General features: G+C 38.3%; 4 protein-coding genes across 5 annotated transcripts; all 4 read left to right on the top strand.

Moving 5' to 3' along the window:
• Positions 1-347: 347 nt before the first annotated feature.
• On the top strand, positions 348-1824 carry LOC143722619 (transcription factor HES-5-like). The gene is made up of 2 exons (XM_077214020.1): positions 348-453; positions 568-1824. Exons 1-2 carry the CDS (start codon positions 394-396, stop codon positions 958-960), a joined length of 453 nt encoding a protein of 150 aa, XP_077070135.1. The 5' UTR covers positions 348-393; the 3' UTR covers positions 961-1824.
• Positions 1825-5281: 3457 nt separating this feature from the next.
• On the top strand, positions 5282-6392 carry LOC143722618 (transcription factor HES-5-like). The gene is made up of 2 exons (XM_077214018.1): positions 5282-5384; positions 5499-6392. The coding sequence occupies exons 1-2, from the start codon at positions 5325-5327 to the stop codon at positions 5889-5891; spliced, it is 453 nt and encodes a 150-aa protein (XP_077070133.1). The 5' UTR covers positions 5282-5324; the 3' UTR covers positions 5892-6392.
• A 3918-nt stretch (positions 6393-10310) lies between these two features.
• her12 (hairy-related 12) lies at positions 10311-12563 on the top strand. Its single transcript, XM_077214017.1, has 3 exons — positions 10311-10431; positions 11268-11613; positions 11724-12563. The coding sequence occupies exons 2-3, from the start codon at positions 11545-11547 to the stop codon at positions 12099-12101; spliced, it is 447 nt and encodes a 148-aa protein (XP_077070132.1). The 5' UTR covers positions 10311-10431; positions 11268-11544; the 3' UTR covers positions 12102-12563.
• A 2272-nt stretch (positions 12564-14835) lies between these two features.
• Positions 14836-22327, top strand: LOC143722616 (uncharacterized). 2 transcript variants are annotated; one of them, XR_013196946.1, is made up of 4 exons: positions 15100-17026; positions 17131-17250; positions 19752-19921; positions 21711-22327. XR_013196946.1 is itself a non-coding variant. In XM_077214016.1 (3 exons), exons 1-3 carry the CDS (start codon positions 15176-15178, stop codon positions 21978-21980), a joined length of 2241 nt encoding a protein of 746 aa, XP_077070131.1. In that variant the 5' UTR covers positions 14836-15175; the 3' UTR covers positions 21981-22327. The 2 variants fall into 2 exon arrangements, 1 of the variants encoding a protein (XP_077070131.1); XM_077214016.1 differs by lacking the exon at positions 19752-19921 and having other exon boundaries at positions 14836-17026.
• Positions 22328-23615: the final 1288 nt, after the last annotated feature.

Raw genomic sequence — 23615 nt, 5'->3', positions numbered from 1 at the left:
GACATCTAAATTACACTAAAAAGATACTCATGGCACAATGGCACGTGCTTTGTCAATACATGACCCCAATGTCAGACAACAAGCAAAGCTTTAAACGAGGGGTCTCCACTTTCTCACACACTCTCCATCCTCAACACCCACCCCTCCACCTGCTCCCTTGAGATGTGCTCATTGTTTCCAGAGCAATAAGCATGTCATTTAGCATGTGGCGGCCCTCTGCCCCCTGAGCCTTTTGAACGTTCCCATTGGCTGCAGACTGTGAGAACCTCCAGCAAACTCCAGACTCACACATTCATATGGAGATTTGGGAGTATAAATAGAGGAGCGAGGAGAGGGAGTTCAGCACAGCTCAGATCTGATCCTAACAGAGAACTGAACACAAGACACAGAGGCATGGCTCCTATATTCACTGGATCAATCATCAGCAGAGAACAACTTCCACTCACAAACAAGGTAAACATTCAACATTTCACACCTGACTCCTCTAAATCATGTATTCTTATGAAATGTGAACTATATGACTGATGGATAAGTGTTTCTAAATGCACGTTCTTAATGTTTCCTCAGCTGAGAAAGCCAATAGTGGAGAAGATCCGCAGAGAACGTATCAACAGCAGCATTGAGAAGCTCAAGTCTCTTCTAGGTCAAGAGTTCCTAAAGCAACAGCCTGACTCCAGACAGGAGAAAGCCGATATCCTGGAGATGACGCTTGATTTCTTGAGACGCTCCCAGAATCCCTCAGGCTGCTCCACTGCAGCTCATGACGGACACTCCAGATGTGTGCAGGAGGCCGTCAACTTCCTGTCTCAGTGTCCAGTGCAGACTCAGTCCCACAGAAGACTTCTGAAGCACTTCCTGCACATGCAGCCGTCCACAGAGAACAACACTCATCAGCTCCATTCACCAGACGCAAAGAGCAGCAGCAAAGAGGAAACTCTAGCGCTCTGGAGACCCTGGTAGAGCCACCAGGACCGTATGATTTATCAGACAGAATTCATAATGCCAGTCTGAGATTGGCATGGACTGTAATTCTAATGTAGGAATTGATTTCCGCCTCTGCAGCTTCTGCAGGATCTTTAATCTGCTTTCAGAGAAAGTTGCTGTTTTATTGAAACTGTGTGACCAGTAATATTTGATCAGAATGTACAGAATCATTTGCTGTGTAAAATGATTATTATATTCGTGAAAAATAAGATTCAAAATATTTGGTCACAGAAATGTGAAAGTCTGATTCAGACGTTTGAACTCTTGTATGTCTTTCACCCATATTGGGTTTTTTCTCTCTTGCATCTAAAGGATGACGACGCTGCTTTCATTGACTGAAAACTTTTGATTTAGATTTCTATTGACTGAAATACATCTAATGCTTCTCTTGTTATATGAGAAATATTTCTTCATTTGAAAGATTTTATTGTGTGTTGCTAGCACAAATGATTGTTTTTAATGTTTGCATGTGTTTACATGAATGAGGAATTTCCCCTGTAAAGGGCAGGTGAATATTGTCACTGTTAGTGATTGACTTCTATTCTTTACAGTCAAAGTCAAGTTCTTACCTTCTCTGAAGGTGTCTTGCATTGCACCTTGCACTGTCTTTGATTACTAATTGAATTTTAAATGTCTGTGGCATTGTTCATTTCTTCCTCATTCAAGGGAAGTATAGACATTATGAGTTCTTCGCAATTGTGAAAAGATGCATGTACATAATATGTTACTGCTTTATTACTTTAAGGCATGAATGTTCTTCAACCAAATGTTCATTGTCAGATTTGCTCGTGTGAAGAACAGTAATTATATTGCTTATGACAAAATAAATTGTACAATCAATGTTCTTGTCCAGTGTTCTGTTTAATTTAACTCTATACATCATACATATTTTTAATATTAAATATCTATGAATAGTTTTGTCAAAAACTCAAAATGCAATATTTTATATTTTGTATCAAATTCTCCAAATGCTTATTGATCAGTATTTCACTGTTGGCAGTGTTTAAATAACGTTACACTCCTAAACTTCAGCTATGAACCTAGTTTTGACCTGAAATCAGAATTTTGGATGTGAAAGATTATGTGTTGTTAAAATATTATCATAATCTGAAAGAAATAATTTAGCATTTTTTTCCCCAGGTACAAAAATAATTTGTGTGATTAGTAAACTAAAATTCATCACAAATCAATTTCCACTGATAAGGAGATAAGTGTCTCTGAAAGAAGCCCTGACTGATGGGGGTGAAGCTGTACTGAGACTTCATTCCCTGCAGTTTTCCCCACTCTACCCATTTATACAACTCAACAAAAGTATTTCATTGAGAACAATTCAGCACATGAACTTCAAAATCAGGTCTTAAAATTAGGTAACTAAAACCTCTGATGAACAACAACACAACATTACACAGTGTCATTATTTATTTAACAAAAACTAGGCCAAAATGTGTGAAAAGCCATGTGTGACAAACTAAGTACACCCCACCTGCTTCAATAGGAATTAACAGGGTAAGTAGCAGTCAGACGCTGCTAATCAAATGCCTTTGATTAACTGATCATCAGGAAGTGTGACCAACTCTGTAAAAGCAGAAGTTTTGGCAGTTTGCTGGTCAGGAGCATTTAGGTGTGTGTTAACACAATGACAAGGAGGAAAGACATCAACAATCTTAGTCAAGGAATTGTTGCTGCCATCAATCTGAAAAGGGTTATACATCCATTTCCAAACAATTTAAAGTCCATCATTCTACACTAAGGAAGAATATTCACAAGTGGAAAACATTCAAGGCAACTGCCAATCTTCCCAGGAGTGGACGTCCCAGTAAATTCACCCCAAGGTCAGACCATGCAATTCTCAGAGAAATCACACAACACCCAAAACTACACAGACTCTAAAAGCCTCAATAACATGTTAAATGTTAATGTTCATGACAGTACGATTAGAAAAAGACAGGATAAGTATGGCATGTTTGGAAGGTTTGCCAAGAGAAAGCTTCTTCTCTCTAAAAAGAACATGGCAGCACGGCTTAGGTTTGCAAAGTTGCATCTGAACAAACCTCAAGACTTCTGGAACAATGTCCTTTGGACAGACGAGACCAAAGTGGAGATGTTTGGCCATAATGCACAGCGCCACGTTTGGTGAAAACTAAACTCAGCATATCAGCACAAACACCTCATGCCAACTGTCCATCACGCTGATGGAGGGGTGAGGATTTTGGGCCTGTTGTGTAGATACAGGACCTGGGCATCTTGCCGTCTTTGATTACCATGAACTCCTCTGTATACCAAAGTATTCTAGAGTCAAATATGAGGCCATCTGTCCGACAGCTAAAGTTTGACCGAAATTGAGTCATGCAACAGGACAATGATCCCAAGCACACCAGCAAATATGAATTGTGTCATGCAACAGGGCAATGATCCCAAGCACACCAGCAAATATGAATGACTGAAAAAGAAAAGAATCAAGGTGTTGCACTGACCCAGACAAAGTCCAGACCTCAACTCAATTGAAATGTTGTGGCAGGACCTTAAAAGAGCTGTGCATAAACAGATGCCCACAAACCTCAATGAACTGAAGCAACGTTGTAAAAAACAGCGGGCCAAAATTCCTCCTGAATGATGGGAGAGACTGATACTGATAAGTTATTGCTGCAAAAGGCGTTTCTACAAGCAATTGAATCATAAGGTGTACTTAGTTTTTCCACCCATGGCTTTTCCATTTTGCCTTTGTTTTTTTTAAATAAATGACACGGTGTAATATGTCATGTGTTGTTGTTCATATGAGGTTGTATTTACCTAATTTTAAAACCTGCTATAGACCAGATCATTTTTTATTATGTTCTGATACATAAAACCATAAAATTCTGAAGGGCGTCCTTTCTTTTTCACATGACTGTATATAAAACATAGAATAAGATTGAACTAGATAATGTTTTGTTACATTGAAACTGCCATTTCAAATTATGGTCATCCTTTGTAAAAGTCATGACTAATAAAAAATGCTTTGCAATTCATGTTATTTGCCTCATAAAACGTAAAAAAAAAGGTGTTTATCTTAATGTTTACTATCAAAAATAGGGTCTGTAAGATTTTTTTTCATGTTTTTGAAAGTAGTATCTTATGCACACCAAGTTTGCCTTTTTTAATAATAAAAAATACAGTAAAATGTATTATGAAATATTAAATTGAACTATTATTACAATTTTAAATAACTGTTTTCTAGTTGAATATATTTTTTAAATGTAATGTATGACATGAACTGTCAGCATCATTACTCCAGTCTTCTGTATTGATCCTTCAGAAATCATTCTAATATGCTGATTTGTTGATCAAAACATTTATTATTATTATCAATGTTGAAAACTGATGTGCTGCTTAATATTTTTTTGGAAACTGTTGTAAAACTGTTTATTTCAGGATTCTTTGATGAATAGAAAGTTCAAAAGAACAGCATTGAAAGAAATGCTTTTTAACAATATAAATGTCTTTACTGTCACTTTTCACCAATTTATTGCATCCTTGCTGAATAAGAGTATTAATAATTTTTTTTAATCTTTATGACCACAAACTTTTGAATGGTAATTCAAAATGTACCCTTAAAGCCCCATCAGTAAGGCTCAAGTACCACTTTATCAGCACAAACTAGAAATGTGTTCCTATATTAATTCATAATGGTTGATATTATTCAGCATTATTGTTAATAATATTAAAGTCACTAATATTATTAAAGTAAAAGAATAAAACAGAGCCATCAAAAATCATTATATATATATATATATATATATATATATATATATATATATATATATATATATTAGAGATTATGAGTTATGTTGTTTTATATTATAATATTAATTATTTAGCAAGGAAAAATCTAAATCTTTTCAAGTATCCCCAGGAACCTGCTTAAATGCCCCCGGGTATCGACATACATCTGGTTTATATTGAAAAGGGACATCTAAATTACACTAAAAAGATACTCATGGCACAATGGCACGTGCTTTGTCAATACATGACCCCAATGTCAGACAACAAGCAAAGCTTTAAACGAGGGGTCTCCACTTTCTCACACACTCTCCATCCTCAACACCCACCCCTCCACCTGCTCCCTTGAGATGTGCTCATTGTTTCCAGAGCAATAAGCATGTCATTTAGCATGTGGCGGCCCTCTGCCCCCTGAGCCTTTTGAACGTTCCCATTGGCTGCAGACTGTGAGAACCTCCAGCAAACTCCAGACTCACACATTCATATGGAGATTTGGGAGTATAAATAGAGGAGCGAGGAGAGGGAGTTCAGCACAGCTCAGATCTGATCCTAACAGAGAACTGAACACAAGACACAGAGCCATGGCTCCTACAATCACTGGATCAATCATCAGCAGAGAACAACTTCCACTCACAAACAAGGTAAACATTCAACATTTCACACCTGACTCCTCTAAATCATGTATTCTTATGAAATGTGAACTATATGACTGATGGATGAGTGTTTCTAAACGCACGTTCTTAATGTTTCCTCAGCTGAGAAAGCCAATAGTGGAGAAGATCCGCAGAGAACGTATCAACAGCAGCATTGAGAAGCTCAAGTCTCTTCTAGGTCAAGAGTTCCTAAAGCAACAGCCTGACTCCAGACAGGAGAAAGCCGATATCCTGGAGATGACGCTTGATTTCTTGAGACGCTCCCAGAATCCCTCAGGCTGCTCCACTGCAGCTCATGACGGACACTCCAGATGTGTGCAGGAGGCCGTCAACTTCCTGTCTCAGTGTCCAGTGCAGACTCAGTCCCACAGAAGACTTCTGAAGCACTTCCTGCACATGCAGCCGTCCACAGAGAACAACACTCATCAGCTCCATTCACCAGACGCAAAGAGCAGCAGCAAAGAGGAAACTCTAGCGCTCTGGAGACCCTGGTAGAAGCCATTCTTATGTTTTTAAAAGAAAAACAATGTGAACTACCAAGATTAACTCTGTTATAAGAGAACATTTTATTCTATGTCAACCTCTTTCAAAAGAGGATAATTGCTTGTATTCCTATACGTCTAGAATTCAATGTATTTTTGCCACTGGCAAATCATGCTTCAAGCTAATTGAATCTGCTATGTTAGCAACTATATATCTCACACTGAGGTGCAATATTTACATTCTATAAATGTTCCATGTTTCTGAATAGATCTAATTGATCTTGTGATTTATATCAACTTGTTCTTTTTTTTGAACATTGTATTGTTGGTGTTGTAGATTTTATATAATCAACTATAACTGACAAATTCTTTTATAAAGATTATTTAGGTAATTGTGTTTTAAACAAGAGTCTAACAATCAAGCACAGTGATAGTAAAAACACTACTTTAAAAAAATCACTACATGAAGATGCTGAACATAATCTTCAAAATGTTTTACAAAAACAATAAAAAATTATTTTACATCAAATGTTCTGTGGCAATGTGTTAATTCTTTAAAAAAGGTAACTTTATCTCATGCCCCTGTTATGCATCTCACATGTGTCTACTAGTAACATAAATTCTGCACAATTCCAAGACCTAAACCAAACCCTAACTATATCGTAAGAACATATAACATATTATTACTGAGTAATGTATGCAATATTACTTAGTACTTATTTGTATATTAATTACACTGTAACAAGGGTACCTTAAAATAAAGAGTAACCAAAAACATCAGGGCCCGTATTCCTAAAGAATCTAAGAATCCTTTTAGAAAACTCTTAATTTAGCTTAAAATCTTTTACGTAGGAGTCTTAGCCTAAGAGCGATTCGGGACCGACCTGAGAGCAACTCTGAGTAAGGAAAAGACAAAAACTTTTATCTTAGTGAGGAGGCGGGGCTGACCCCGTTGCTATGTATGACACAATCTTTTGAAGACTGTGATTGGTTGGTTGTCCAAGAAGGAAAAAAAGAGTGATTTTAAGTATAGGGCCTATTCTAAGCCTTCACATTGAAATTACATGCGTAATTTTTCCTATTTGGCCATTCACATACACACACACACACATTATATTTATAAAGTCCTCATCTGTGCTCCTAACAATTTTGACATTAAGACCTCTTTTAAGGGTTAAGATGCTTTCTGAATTACTTTTTTCTTTACTAGGATTTTTTCTTTAATTTGAGGAGTAAACGCCCACATTTCTAAGAATTTTCTTAGAATTTTGTCACTAGGAGCTACTTTTTGCATTAAGATTCTTTATGAATACGGGCCCTGGGCCCTGGGCAATCACTACTGTACATTAAGATATTTGGCAGCTGGGAAAATGCATCAACGCAGCAGTGATGATTTGGGTCTGTCACAAACTTCTGTAAGCAGAGTGATCACAAACAATTACAGCATTCCAGAACCTCTTATTGTGCCGCAGTTCATTTTGTTTACACTGGACATTCCCACTTTGCAGGCTCAAAAAAATGCATTTATGAATATAGCAGGCTTCCACACAAGCAGGGGGAATGAACCGTAAATAATTTATTATTAACCGCTATAAGCTCCCACGTCTGCTTCTGTGCTGTGACACCCGGCCTGATTTTCCTTTAAGGATGGCCTTGTGTTCATCCACAAACTGGGCTCACAGTAAACACTGTTCCTCTGTCCAGTTGAGCTTTCTTGTTTTTTTATTCCATGTTTGCTACATTAAAACCAACATTCAAACCACCACGTAAATAGACTGGAACAATTTTTATCATTCTAATCCAATCAAATACCTTATAGGAAATTAAGAGTATGGTATATAAAAAAAAGGATTTATATACACATATATAATGTGTGTGTGTGTGTGTAATTTCAATGTGAAGGCTAAGAATAGGCCCTATACTTAAAATCACTCTTTTTTTCCTTCTTGGACAACCAACCAATCACAGTCTTCAAAAGATTGTGTCATAAAAACAACGGGGTCAGCCCCGCCTCCTCACTAAGATAAAAGTTTTTGTCTTTTCCTTACTCAGAGTTGCTCTCAGATCGGTCCCGAATCGCTCTTAAGCTAAGACTCCTACGTAAAAGATTTTAAGCTAAATTAAGAGTTTTCTAAAAGGATTCTTAGATTCTTTATGAATACGGGCCCTGATACTTTCTGAGTTCAGACAACTTTTAATGCATTCCAATATCTTTTTAAATGCATCAGTTGGTTTCAATTGTTTATTTGAAAATTTGGAATTACATACAAGCACTTTGCTTGTTTGCTTTGTTATCCACTAAAGCAACTATTATCTTCTAACCTTAAAATCAATTAGATAGGTGGAATCCCATGTCACCAAAAAGTGTTCAACTTAGACCCCAAATTTGCCTCAAAGGGGCGGATCCTGTAGAGATTCACAAATCCAAACGGGTAAATTTAAAAAGTAAACTGGACAGATAATTTATAATTAATTTTTAAGAAACATTACACTTCTCAGATGCTTCTCACTGAACAAGGGGAGTAGACAGTTAAATAGACTTTTAATTTCATTTAAATGACATCAGTGATTGGAGCATGCTGACTGCCTCAACCAATGACACCCGCCAAGGCCAAGCTAAAGTGAGCAATAGTTCTTGTGTGTTCTATGGTTAAAAATGTATGCTTAAATTATTTATGAATTTAAATAAATAAATAACCTGAAAAAAATTTAGTAAGAATTTCTAGGTTTGAACTGGTTTGAAAATTGTTGCTGAATCCTGGGAAAATCCTAAAAGTGTTTGAACAGTGTCTAAAGTCCAGATGGTCTTTCTACGTCTTAGGTCCCCCCTCTAATAAAGAGAGTTCAAACACCGTAACTAATGTTATGTGTAACAAGACACACTTCTTTTGTTCCCTTACTGTGGGCAGTCAATGAACAGACTGTGGGAAAGGAAGACAGGCCTCTCACACACAACTCATGGGAACCTCAGTGAAAACCCAGCGCCTTATGTCTTCAGGCCTGCTGCTACAGGTGGTTAAAAACAGAGGAATCATAGTATCAAAAGCACGTAATATCCAATTCAACTTAAACATAGAATATAGTTATACATCTGATATAGAAGAGAATACTTCAGAAAAAGTATTTTTAAAATTAAATTAGGGTAAAAATGTCTGAAAATGTCATAAAGTGGTGGGTGTATTAAGAAGTTTTTTTGGGGTTCGATTTCCCATGTTTTTTTGTGACACTAAAACGATGTTTGTTTTACAACAAAGATGCAATTAACATTTTCAATGGAGCCATTAGTGAATTGTTTGCACTCCTCAGATAAGAGCACCCAGGTTAGTGGGAATGTCCTCAAACACAAACTCACAGTATTGCAATAGTATATGTGAAAAATACAAGCAAACACAAACACACAGAGCACACACCCACATACTATATGTATAAACACTAGGCTACTCTTTGCTCTCCATCACAATAAAAATAGAGGCGTCACCAGGGTTTTTATCGTTGACTAAAAATAAAAATACTAATCCAATAATACATTTTTTTTTCAATTTAAATAAACAATAAAATACAAAAACACATAGGAAATTTATTTTATTTCAGCTAGTTGCCAATATGCAACATTTCTTGTTTTTGTTTAGCCTAGTTTAACTATAAGTACTAAAATAACAAACTAAAAAAGAATGAATAAAAATTAATAAAAACTAAACAGACATTAAAAAACTATGACAAACACCATTACAATATATATATATATATATATATATATATATATATATATATATATATATATATATATATATATATATATATATATATATATATTACATTTTTTACTCTTATAATTAAAGAGAAAACAGAAAATATAAAAGTCAAATTAAAAAGTATTAACAAAAACTATAATGGTATATCAAAGATACTAATATAACAGTTTTCCCTTTATATCAAAGAATAACTAGAATGTAACACCAAAACTATAGCTACCCTAAACCAGTCAAGTTTAAATAAATAAAACTGCAGTAAAGTTAAATATAGTCCAGTATTCATATTTAAAACAAAACAAATATATATTATGTCTTCTGAAGAAAATGTGAATGCTTTTAAAATATCTTGTCAAATGCAAATGCTGTTGCAAATATCTTGTTTGTGTGAGATTGCTTATGTTTTCTGAGGGACTTCCAAACATGTTTATTCAAATAGAAATCAAAGCACCGTTGATAATCTCCCTGCTCGTTCTTATTGCACTTACCACAGTAAAACACTTTACTTACGTGCTGTGTCTTTCCCACAGTAATGACAATGGTATGAGTCTCTGTCCTGACTCTTTTGGCGTCTGCTGGTCGTGTGATCGAGGCAGTTAAGAAGCAGCAACAGCAGGAACAGCAGCGAGCACAATGAACCTCACTGTCACTGATCTCAGCCATAGATCTCAGCACGAGCTCCTGGCGCGTGCTGGCCATGAAGTGAAGATTGACGTAGACATAAAACGAGATGAAGCAAAAAAAAAAAAAATGTAATCACGTTACAAAACGAACTAGCATTCTTTCGATTCAGACAAATAGCAAGTGAGGACTGAGAATGTTTTTTAAAAGTATATTATTTAGATTTTCTCACGCGTGCCTTAGCTCTCACAGCGAAATGAGGACTTCCGTAATTTGGCACGTGGACGTGACTGTTTTGTCACCTAATGTGCGGAGCTGACAGTCATGTTGTTAACAGTTATCAAAGGAAAATTCATGGGAACGGGCTCAAATCTGTGTTTCCAGCTGTGTTTCTTGTACCTTTGATGTCATGTCGCAGACAATTTTATCCACGTGCCATTGTCGCAAGTAGGTGTTGGTCACGCTCCTGACCTGAGCTGCGTTTCCCAGAGCATCGTAAGCCTTTTGCCATCACCAACTTAGCTCACGATGCTTTTGAGAAACGCTGCCCTGGAAATTATGCACAAGATAGCCTATCTTACAAAAATAATAGCCTATAATGATGAATGCACTTTGTACAAACTATTTAGGTTACACAAATACCTTATCAAATAACGTTAATGTTATCAAGATTTCTTTGTTTTACATTTCTTTGTTTTTCAACACTGGCCAATTTTTGCATTGATTACACAAAGAATGAATTATTTGCACAAACATATCAGATAAGCGTTGTCATACTTTATTGTATGTGCATACTGCATTGATATTCTTTTTCATGACTGAAAAGTTTCTGCTAGAGTTTCCCTTGCAAAATATTTAGGTTACACAAATATAAATTGGATGCATGCGCAAGCATCAGTCATCTGATATATTTTATTTTAATATTTTGTTTTCTACTATGTGCTTTTGTGAAAGCAAAGTGCATTTGAAAACCTACATTCATAAATTTTTTTTAATTCTATTTTTCTAATTGGCTGAAGGGACAAATTCCTTCACTGAACCTTCAAGAATGGCGCCTCTCTGATACCTTGGGAAACATTCCTCCAGTGGAAGCGAGCAGGCATTTAACCATAAAATTAATGTCCCCTATTGTTGTGATGAGCCGGCCCTCTGGTCTCAGAGTGTGGGAACAGTAACGCAGCACAGGCCACATGGCTTTGTGATGGTAATGCTGCTGTATAAATACAAGGGGTTCTCCTCTAAGAGGCTCCCAAATCGTTTTGCCACAGAAGAAAAGCAAGCTGTTTCAGTACGGGCATGGCACCACATTCAGCTACACTCTCCTCTTTTGACCATCTTCGCTTCAGTGATAAGGACAAAATAAAGGTATATTTAATTAAAATGCAGTTCTTCTTCCAAAGCATTTGCCCAAAATTTGAATCTGTGTGCACAGCAGTTTGAAAAATGTTCTAACAAGTGTTTCCGTTTGCCTTCAGCCGAGGAAGCCAATTGTTGAAAAGATGCGCAGGGACCGCATCAACAGCAGCATCGACCAGCTCAAAAGTCTCCTGGAGAAGGAGTTCCACAGCCATGACCCCAGCACCAAACTGGAGAAGGCCGATATCCTGGAAATGACGGTCAGCTTTCTCAAACAGCAGTGGCAGCAGCTTCCTCAGAGAGACTATAATGAAGGCTACTCTCACTGCTGGAGGGAGTCTGTCCACTTCCTCACTCTTCATTCCACGGGAGGAGGATCTGTCCGGGAGCTCCAGCACCTCCACAGCGCCCAGCGAGCGAGCTCTGCTCCAGCAGGACCCTCGTCCAAACTGCAGCAGGCGGACAGCAGGAGAGATGGAGTCTGGAGACCGTGGTAGACATGCTGTGAACTGTAAACCCTGAGGGACAGTAATATTAACGTCTCTCATCAAAGTAGGAGATACGCATTTCCAAAGTGTATGTTTGTGTTGTCATCATATTGATTGACAAAAACTTTAGATAAACATGTGTTTGTCAGTGGAAGGAGGTGGATTATTTATGTACAGCCTTTTTCTGTATTATAGCTCTTAGGGTGATTTTTTTTTACCACATTATTACTTAACTTGTTTTGTTTTTGTATGCATATTTAATTGAGGTTGACTCCAGTGGAGTTTTATGTATCAGACCTTTGAACTGATATTGTACTTAAAGAGTTTTTTCAGAGTTTATTTCTGTATTGTTGTTTAGGTAAGGCATGCATGTTGTACCTTTGATAAAGGATCCTGTTCGTTGTCTTGACCAATTGTTTTAAAAATATTCTTAGCAAATGAGCTTTTACATCAAATATTTTCTGTTAATAAAATTCTACATTTTCAATTAATGGTTTTGGTAGAAGATTGAATCAATGTATGTTTGTTTGTTTGCTACAGACCCCTGATGTGATCTGTTCAAAGTCAGATTGTATTTAGATCCTGTTTGTTTGATCCCAATATGTTTAATCATTTGCTTAAAAAAACATCACTTGTAGCAATGGGCTGATCTACTAACTGTAGGTAAATTGAGCTAATTGACTATCGCTCAACTTGTGTGAACCATTGATTTTCTGTAAATGTATGTAGTTCTGTCAAATAAGGTGTTCCGGAATTATATATAATGAAATAAGTGTGTGTGTGTGTGAGGCTTACAGAAATTATTTTTTATTATTTTGCTGGAATAGTCAAATTTCATATGATATGCATTAATTATGTGTTATGGATTATTTTAAACTCTCAAATAACTCTAGATGACAGACGGACTATATTAGGTATTATAACAGCACGGATGGGTAATGTCAAGTAAGTACAATTACACAGCCTCCCTCTATAGGCACACGTCTATTGTTCTCCCCTCCTGAGAATATCACACTCACAATGGAAAAGTAGTGTGGGAAACACTTCCCTGCTCCCAACTCACTCTTTCCTGTGTCAATGGAGATGACCTTCCTAACAACAGCAAGCCTTTCATAGGCTACTATCTTTTCCCAGGGCCTCATGCAAGTGTGTGTGTGTGTGTGCGTGTGTGTGTGTGTGTGTGTGTGTGTGTGTGTGTGTGTGTGTGTGTGTGTGTGTGTGTGTGTGTGTGTGTGTGTGTGTGTGTGTGTGTGTGTGTGTGTGTGAGTGAGAAAGAGAATGGTGAAATACGAAAAATTACGCATGTAATTTCAAAATGAAGGCTTAGAATAGACCCTTTAAAATCACTCTTTTTTCCTTCTTGGACAACCAACCAATCACAGTCTTCAAAAGATTGTGTCATACATGATGTCTATGGTGTCATACATAGCAACGGGGTCAGCCCCGCCTCCTCACTAAGATAAAAGTTTTTGTCTTTTCCTTACTCAGAGTTGCTCTCAGGTCGGTCCCGAATCGCTTTTAAGCTAAGACTCCTACGTAAAAGATTTTAAGCTAAATTAAGAGTTTTCTGAGAGGATTCTTAGAATCTTTATGAATACGGGCCCTGATGTTTTTGGTTACTCTTTATTTTAAGTGTGTGTGTGTGTGTGTGTGTGTGTGTGTCTGTGTGACTGAACATTAGAGAAAAATTAGGAGAGCTACAGAAGAGTTTAAATGTCTGCATGGAAAATCTGGGATTTAGAATTTAATTTAAACCTGGTAATAAACCAAAAGTTTTAGGATTTTGAAAAATGTGAATAAAAGAAACCTTATAAATAAAGGAAAACATATTTCAGATTCTATACTATTTCTAAGTCACTATTCAAAGTAAAATTGTTCCATTAAACTCTTTGGATCATTTCAAATCATGCTGGATAACATGATCATAAGATTTTACACAAACTTTAGAGTTTATGTATCTCGAGTGCTTCTGTCTTTTAAGCAAAAGATGGACAAACCAAAAATACTAGTGATTTTACGTATGTATGACACTGAAGCTTCAAGGCACGTATCGAGCACGCAGCAACATTACATACATAATTCTATTAGCCACCATATTGATATTAGTACTGGCATTTATTGCCATACTTTAATGGCTAAATTAATTGACCGGAGAGATTGGTTTAACACACACACACACACACATTTAAATTCTTTATTTGAATTAAAAGATAAGCATATATCATGGCATAATCCAAATTTGACAAAAAGGTGTACAACAGCAGCCAATGTCTCGGTCCATTATGCACATTTAAGAGTAAAGGTGTACCTACGCCTCCATCTATAGAGGCTACCGATTACTGCTGATACAGAGCAATATCTTGTCAGTTTTTGTTTTGGCCTTGTTCTTATAAAGTCTGCAAATCTGCAGTATCTGCAGGCCTCTTACACACAACTCGTGCACATGGCGTAAACTACCAAAAATGAGGGCAATAACTTTACAAGAATAGCCAAAGTTATTGAAGACATTGTATCATGGTTGATATTTCAACAGTTTTGAAGCATAGCAGATGTCCATGTAAGCATCAAAAGAGCAACCAATTTCTATTATTGCAACGGCTTTGGTGCGTTCATTAATTACAACTATGTCAGGTGTATTTGGAAAGTGATTTATGGCAGTTTCCAATGTAGTGCACTGTTCGTGAGGAGGTGAGAACCAATCTATCTTGATAGTTGACATTGTCTCTGAGCTCCTTCACTACGAGAGCAACAATACGGTCATGGCGCGCGATGTACAGTCCTTTGTAGGCAGAGCAGCCATTAAAAGGATCTCCGGCTAGTTTGCCAAATTGTCTAGATATGATGTCAGTAACCCTCCTAATTTAGGCGCTTGGTTAGAAATACCTGAAACGCTTTCATGATTAAGAAAAATAAAAAAGCGCGATCACTACTTTTTTCAGCTTTTTTTGTACTATGGGCCGTCGATTGTTGATGACGCACGACGGTCCTGAGCGAACTAAAAAGAACACGTCAGAGGCGAGCGTTCGCGGGCAGTTCGAGACACTCTTCTACAGTTCATCGTCGGACCCACCTAGAGAGATAAAATGCCACATTGTGTGGCTGTTGGTTGTAATGCCCATTCGAAGTCAAACGAGAGCGGTGATTTGACCTTCCACTGTTTTCCTAGTTCTGATCCAAAGAGAAGAAAACAATGGGAAGATGCTTGTGGGCGAGTGAAACTCCCCAATTACCCGCGGCTCTGTTCTCGACACTTTAGCCCTGATTCATTTGAGGATTTTGATCGCCGACAGCTGATGAACGAGCTCATGGGGGTTCGTGGTTACAGGCGAGTACTTAAACCGAATGCAATACCCACGATTTTTCCTCACAAGAATGCGAAACGTCCGCCTATTTCAAGTGTAAATCGTGAACAGAAACGGCTAAGGCAAGAGACGCTGGATAGCATGCTAAGTAGCACTAGCGCTTGTGTCTCCACTTGTGCAGAGGAAATCATGGACTGTGTCGAAGCAGACAACCATGCACTTGTCGAGGCTGTAATGGAAGATAAAATCGTCCAGTGCTCTCCAATTAAAGTTGATGCAGAGACTCAGACGGACTTCGGGCTATACCAATTGGATGCAGCTGTACAGTGGCCAGCTGACGCACACTACCAGGTGGCGACCGACCATAGTAGTTACGCACGTAAACATGAGTTGGTAGTGGAGAATGACAACTCTCAATATCTGTTCTTATCAGATAATGAACCTAGCGATCTGTCTCAGTCACAGCGTAGTCTATTTGATCCGGATTACACTGCAAGTGCATCAGAGTCCTCTCAAAGTACACAGGGCTCACGACCTTCAATTAATTCACATGTTGAAGGAATTAGCACTAGAGTTTTTCTAGTTTTTGAGGAGCAGTTACAGAAATTGCTTCGACATTGTTCAAAGTGTGGCTCCCTTATTGTTCAGGAAGAAATGAGAGAGCTACACAATGATGGATCACAATTAACATTAGAACTCGCATGTATTAATGGCTGCAGTTACAGATGGCAAAGTCAACCTCCTGGAAAACACTGCAAAGGGATAGGAAACCTGCTCTTATCAGCGTCAGTCTTCTTCAGTGGGATCCATTTTGCGAAATTTGAGCGCTTCTGTCACAATATGAACCTAAAGACAATAAGTGCTGATACATATGCAACACTGAGGAAGAAGTACGTGTTTCCTGTGATTGAAAAAACATGGAATAAAGAGCAGAGTACTGTGTTATCCACAATGAAGAACCAGCAAGAAGTTGTGCTCTGTGGAGATGGCCGGTGTGACTCTCCTGGTCACTCAGCTAAATACTGTATGTACACCTTTATGGATGCACTGACTGAAAAGGTGGTGGACTTTAAAGTTGTAAGTTGCACCCAAGTGTCAAGCTCCAACACAATGGAGATCAAGGGTTTCAAAGATGCTCTACAAACAATTGAAGAGAATGGAGTTAAGGTGAGCACCATCTCCACTGACCGCCACCCTCAAATTGTGAAAGAAATGAGGGTAAACAATCCTGAAAAACATCATCAATTTGACCCATGGCATGTGGCCAAAGGCCTATCAAAAAAATTAGCGAAGGCAGCAAAGACAAAGGAATGTGAAGGCCTGGCAGAATGGATAACATCCATCATAAATCATTTGTGGTGGTGTGCAAAAACATGTGAGGGTAATGCTGAACTGTTGAGAGAGAAGTGGGTCTCCATAGTACACCATGTTACCAACCGTCATGAGTGGCCTGGGAACAGGTACTACCACAAATGTTCACACGAGCCCCTTGACGAGGAAGTCCAAAGAGGAAAGCTGTGGCTAAAGCCGGGATCTGTTGCACACAACAGTCTTGTGAAGACTGTGACAGACAAGCGGCTTTCAAAAGACTTGGATCACTTAACGGAGTGCGTCCACACAACAACACTAGAAGTATGATCAAGTATAGACATTAGATATTATAAGTAGGCATGATTTCCATTGCTGATTGTAATTCAATTGTAATTGTTCTCATTTCAAATTATATTTTGTTTAAGGTGTATCACTCCATGTATCTGAAATACCTCCCAAAGAGAATGCATTTTGGATATGATGTGATGGTTCATGCCTCTGTGCTTGCTGCCCTGGATCATAACAACAATGTGAACAAGGAACAGGTGAGTTGTAATCATTCCAACTCATTGCACAGTATTTTGCACTGTGACATCAGTCTGTGGCCCCATTTACACGAAGGGAAGACGCAGATATTTCCCTGCATTTTGGCCTCTCATTTACACTAAAACCCAGTTTTTATCACAGAAAAGAGAAAACGATCATTTCTAAAAACTGCGGCCAAAGTGGTGATTTCTTATAACCCCGGTTATGTGTTGTCATGTCAACTAGGAGAAACAGGGTTTTAGGTTCTCAAACGTCACATTACGCGCCAGAAAATGCTTAACGTCATGTGAGCGCCCTGTGTTTGGGTAGTTGACGTGACGCGGCTTTTTCACCGTCACAGAATATAAAAAAAAGAAAATTATTTCAGATCTTCATCATTTAGAATACCAGAGTTATTTTTTTATTTTTTTACAACTTTGAACCAAATCTCAAAATCGTCCTATGTAGACAGTAGACAAAATTATTTCATAAAAATCTATTTTTATAAATAAAGAACAATGTTTAAAAATCTTAATGAACACTCCTGGCATAATTGTGCAAACTTGTGTCTATTTCACTAAATGGCCATCACTTTTCCTATAGATACATTTCTAAAAGTGTAAGAATTAGGGATGCTCCGATCAGGATTTTTGCAGCCGATACCAATAGCCGATTTCTTGTCATGGTGATCGGCCGATACCGATGCTTAACATACTTAATATAAGACAAAGATAAATATAAACAAAATGGAGCAGTCTAATGCAGCCCACAAGGTTAAATTAAACATTGTCCAATAGTAAACTTTGGAGGACAACATAAACATTTAAATCACCTAAAATAGAGAAGTCTGATGTAACTTAAACCTTGTCCAATACAAGTCTGAGCAGGACAAAAATTAAATAAATAAATCATTTAAACTTCTAAAATAACAAATTGGAGTAGTTTGATGCTACTCATTAGATGGGATGGGCATTTCAAGCAAAAATAATATTCGAAGATGGCTGGGTAATGGTATTCAATTATTATTCGAAAATCGCATCCTTCCCCCATCTGCACACACACACATGCATGTATAGGCCACACATGAGAAAAGCAGAGTGGTCTGACGTTTAAATATAACTTAAAAACATAAATCTACATTTCATATTTGTTTTACATAATATAATGTTCTTTTTTAAATTTCATCTATGTTGATTATGAAAAAGGAACCGCATGAGATGGGTAAGATAGGATCATAAGATGCTCAATATATCAGGAGACATTTGGAGTGGGTCAGACATGATTTTGACGCCTTAATTAAGTTTTGTTTTGTAGAAAGCTATTCTTTAAAGTGAATTTCGTTTTGTAAAAATTGTATCTTAATTTCAATCAATGTTTAATCAACAAATTGGCTGGATTTAATAAATAAGAAGCGAAATATAGCAGACAATATAGGATACGGAGGCGCCCGCGCGTGAACTGGAGCGCGTCTCATAAATGAACCGAAACTCAGCATATAAGATACTTTGACTCACAGACCTGAGAACGTATAGAAAGCTTGAAAAAAACTCCAATTCATATCGATAAGAAATGGGGTAGCCTACTCTCTGCTCATGTAGGTTAATCCGTATGAAGTGTGCATTTCTCTAGGCGCGTTCGTCACTATATGTGAAGATGGCGTCAACATCGCCAACTGTATCTTTGCAGCCAGAAAACACTAGTTTATTAATAAACAATTAAAATGTACCATGCTGCTTAAACAATACTTTGCCGGTTCTTTGTGACAAGGTTTATGCCTGCGCTTGATATGCGGAATATAGGCAATATTACGATAACGCTCATTATGGTTTAGTATTTTCTCCCATATATATTTAAGTAATTAAATTAATCTAAATATGCGATTAGACTAATGGCTTAAATGATCTAGGCCTACTACTAGTCGACTAGAAAAAAACTTTAGTCGTGCACGGGCAGCCCTACTTATTTCTCATATTTCCTAACCAGCGCATCACTGCGGGCGTTCTGAGCGAGCGGCGCTGTGTGGACTGAGCGAGCGAAGCAACTCTTCAGAAAGGCGATGTCTCTGGAGGACAATTCTCCTCCACGTGAGATTCCTTTGAAACATACATGGCAAATAGCTAATTTTTTTCATTGTTTCTCGACACATCATAGTAATTCCACACCGGTGATGACATGACTGCCAAATCATTTAAGTCCCCACGCATCATGTACCTTCTCACGTTTTGACGTCATCAAATTGTGATCGGTTTGTGAGATCGGGCAAGTTTAGTGAGTACCGATAAGTTATAAAATGTGACTATCGGCCGATGCCGATCGATCGGAGCATCCCTAGTAGGAATTTCATAAAGTTTGTCACAGAAAAAAATGTCCTTTGGTGTTATGCAATAACCTGATATTAATGGTGCAATGTGTAAAAAATTTGAGTATCTATTAACAGAAATGCAATATGACATCCATAACTATGTTTTCAGTGGTGTATAAAGAACTTACTTAATAAACCGTAATGTTTTTATTACCTTAGAATGAGACATTTATATCTACATAACCGCGGGCACCCCTTCTATGAAGGTCGACATATTGTGACGTCATGTTTCTACCGTAGCCGACAGCGAACAAACAGCGCTACAGAGCGCGTTTCGTCACTACCTTGAAAGAGAAGCAGCAGAAAGCTAGAAGCTAGCCATAAACACCGTGAGTAGTGATTTTTCCCTTGTCAGTGGTGTAAAATATGTAGTAGGATTGTTTCCTGTAACTTAATTCTTCTCCCTCGCTGTGTTATGGCTTTGCTATGTGGGGATAAATGTGCTGCACGTTCGTGAGACAGCTGATTAGTACTCTTGTCATTGACCGTAAAACAGTAACGTCACCGGAATCACAACCCGTCGATCTTGAAAGCATTTTAAGTCGATCGCGAAGAGTTTTCAAAATCAGAGAAAAAAAGCCTATTGTGTGTATAAGTGGTGTCTAGGGGATGCGGAGGCGCGCGCACTGTATAATCATGCCATTTTTGCCGCGCGCACCTTTGGGCTCATGCGGACGCGTCGAGTTTAAACAAGGCTTTACGCTTTAACCAGCTCAGCCACCGTAACAGCTCATATTGAGCCAGCTAAACTTTTACTTTCCCATTAGAACCAATATATAGTTGCATAGTTTCATGTGGTTCTTCTCCCTCGCTGTATTATGGGTTTGCTATGTGGGGAGAAATGTGCTGGTTACGTTTGTGAGACAATCAGCTGATTACTATTATTATATTTTATATTAAGACCCTTGATCCTCACATGACTATGGCTTTGTAAACTTTATCCATGATGTGGTTTATAATGGATTGTGGTACAGAAACAGTGACAATGTTACACACTCTTGGCTTACTCTGGCTATTCTCTGCTGTCTCAGACGACGATATGTTTGTCCAGTTTCAGGCACCGTAGCTTCTTTGAAAGGGAGGGGTGAGGGGTGAGCAGTGGGCTGAGCCCTTAGTGCAACTCGCAGCTGAACCGCTAGATGTCGCTAAAGATCACACACTGCCAGTGTTGCCAACTTAGTGACTGTCGCTATATTTAGCGAGTATTTAGAACCCTCTAGCGACACATTTTAAAAAAAGCGACTAGCGACAAATCTATCGACTTTTTCTGGTGTTATTGGAGACTTTTGGAGACTCTCTGACGTGAAAGCACATATCGTTCTTACTCTTCTCAATGAGCAGCGGGTGCTGCCGTGGGTCCCACCCCCATCCCAAAGCACTCACAGGCGGCCCAGTCCTCGCGCAGCAGCCCCTCTCAGCTGCAGTTAGAGCACCCCTCCGCGTACAGACTGCAAAAGAATCGCGCAAATGAGTCGCTATTTTTAGCGACTTCTCAAACGTCACTCACTCTAGCTACGTCTACCCTGTTCAGTAAATGACTGAGAGGAGCAGCAGCACATTCATCTGTTGAGCGCACGGCCGCTGAGAGACGTGAATGAGCAGTGTTTTTCCACGGATTTATTATCTGCTTTTCTTTTTTATTTTAATTAAATAATTTAGTTTCCTTCCTTTTCTTGTGCTTACGGTATTACTTGTAATACTCACTATCACAAAGCTTTTGTTCATCCGGCTCCCGAACTCTGTCAATTCAGATAATTTTCCACATTGGCCTATAAAAAAAGTTAGTCATTCACTAGGCCTATATCATAGCTTCTCGTTCTATTGTCTGACAAAACATATATAGGAAATGAGAACAGCTTTATTTTACATTCGGCTATATTATATTATAATATATTAAATACAGTATGTGAGCTGAGTATTAATTTATAGAGAAAACACATTAGACAAGCAGAACGCAAGTACGACGCGATGACGTCACGAATATGCTAATTGACGTATGACGTCATCTAGCGACATTTAGCGACTTTTAGGTGAGGCGTTAGCTACTTTACTTTGAAAATAGTTGGCAACACTGCACACTGCACCTTTAAGTTATTTTCCCTTTTTGTTTTTGAATAGGCCGTTTATCAAGATGGGGAGAGCGTGGCTGAACCCAAATTCAAAATTGCTTGGAGCAAAGTCCACAAGACCTTCAGAGCAAAACCTGTGATGACAGAAAAGGACTACAGCTACATGACTGCCATGATGGAAGATGTTCTCTCCTCTTATTACGATCCAAACCAGGCAGTGGACATGAGTTTCAACCAAAGACACATCATGGCTCCACAGGTGGCACTGTCAAGATCACAGATCATTTTGCAATCATTTCAGTATTCACGCTTCAAATAGCTGCGAATCTCTGGCACATGTGTTTGTTTATTCAGTTATCAGTGATGTAGGAAAGCAAACCTGTATTTATAAACATCTAAATCTGTAAATATGTACATGACTGTGCTTTATTGTAGTAATACTGGGAGGCATGTCTGCCTGTCATTCCCCACGTATGCTAGTGGAGGCAGGGTTGTGTGGACCTTGGAGGGAGGGGGAGCTGCTGATTGACACGCACACACACACACACGCACACACGCACACACCACACACACACACACACACACACACACACCTTAAATGCTTCAATATTATTGAAGCAGAGCTCACCTGCTTTTGTATAGGGATTAAATTGTGATGGTCCCAAAGGAATTCTGGTCTTGAAAATTATTTCTCTTCATTTCACAGGAAACTTCTATTTTGAGTATGGGTAGTGTGCACTTTTGACACCTCTGATAATACACAATGAACACACCATTGTAGTTTAAATGCTCAGCTGCTTTAATTTTGAATTATTTTTAGCAGTTTGTTTTTTGCAAGTTCAGTCTATGCATAGTTAAAAATTCCTCCATGCCTCCTCTACTGCTCCCTGATTGTCTGCATGTTCAAATCCTGTATAGGCTCCACTTGGTTCGGGGTAGACATTTCTTATTTTGTTCACTGCACACGAGAATGATTCTGCGGACTCTTCTCCACAGCCAGCCATGCATCCACCCTTCGCTAAGCCCCGCCCTCCCTAGTTACTGTTGCCATGCCTGTCAAGCTTTCGCGCCTGGCACGTCTATTACAGTGTGTATGCACCGGTGTCAGACATTCCCAATGAGATAATTAGTAATTTTTGGTGAACAAGTGAAATCTCTGAGAGAGCAAGACAAAAGGGACTGCAGTATGCATTCGAGGGATATATCCACGACATATGCAATCGATTAGAGAATAATTCCATAAAAATTGAAGCTAAAGCCTATAGTCCCAGCACAAGCAGCAGCCGCCTCACGCTGACCATTCAAATGGGAAACACACAAATTGAGGAACAGCTATGTTCGTGCACAGCAGGGTAAGTGAAATGTGAAAATAATCTAATAATTATAAATCAAACAGTTTATCCATAAATATTGTGGAATAACACTAACACCGGGAGGGCCGCGATCGGATTGGGTTAAAGTTACTCAGTCGGGTAGACGGTGGGCCGAGGTGGGATTTCGTGTTTTCAGACGATCTGTGGGGATGGATAACCCAGTTTTTTTATATATAACCACTACACTTTTCAACAAAGCAAATAAAAATTGTTGCCACTCACATACTTTGCACATTACTATAATATCGGTAACTTTCTCCAGGCTATTTTCCCGGCGTATAGAGCAGGCGGCTACGTGTGGGGGTCCACTGATCTATATATATATGGCCAATCAGAAGCATTTAAGATAGACTCCCCTCACTGCTCAAAACTGACTTTATGTTCAGAGCTGAATTCTTTATGCTGGCAAATCCTCTAATTATAACAAACAAAGTGTATATATTATGAAAGATTCATTGTGCAGTCAGCTTAATTGATAAAAAGATGTGTGAGATCGCGATGAACTGATTTCAGTTTTTTAGGAATTATTAAGGGAGCGCACTTTGCGCGAATTCAGTCAGGCCAAACCATGCAAGCAGTAT

Source organism: Siphateles boraxobius, unplaced genomic scaffold, assembly GCF_051911475.1.
Source record: "Siphateles boraxobius isolate OS27281-9 unplaced genomic scaffold, OSU_SipBor_1 68, whole genome shotgun sequence".
NCBI lineage: Eukaryota > Metazoa > Chordata > Actinopteri > Cypriniformes > Leuciscidae > Siphateles > Siphateles boraxobius.
Note: the sequence above shows the minus strand (reverse complement) of the source record. Positions and strands in the feature narration are given on the sequence as shown.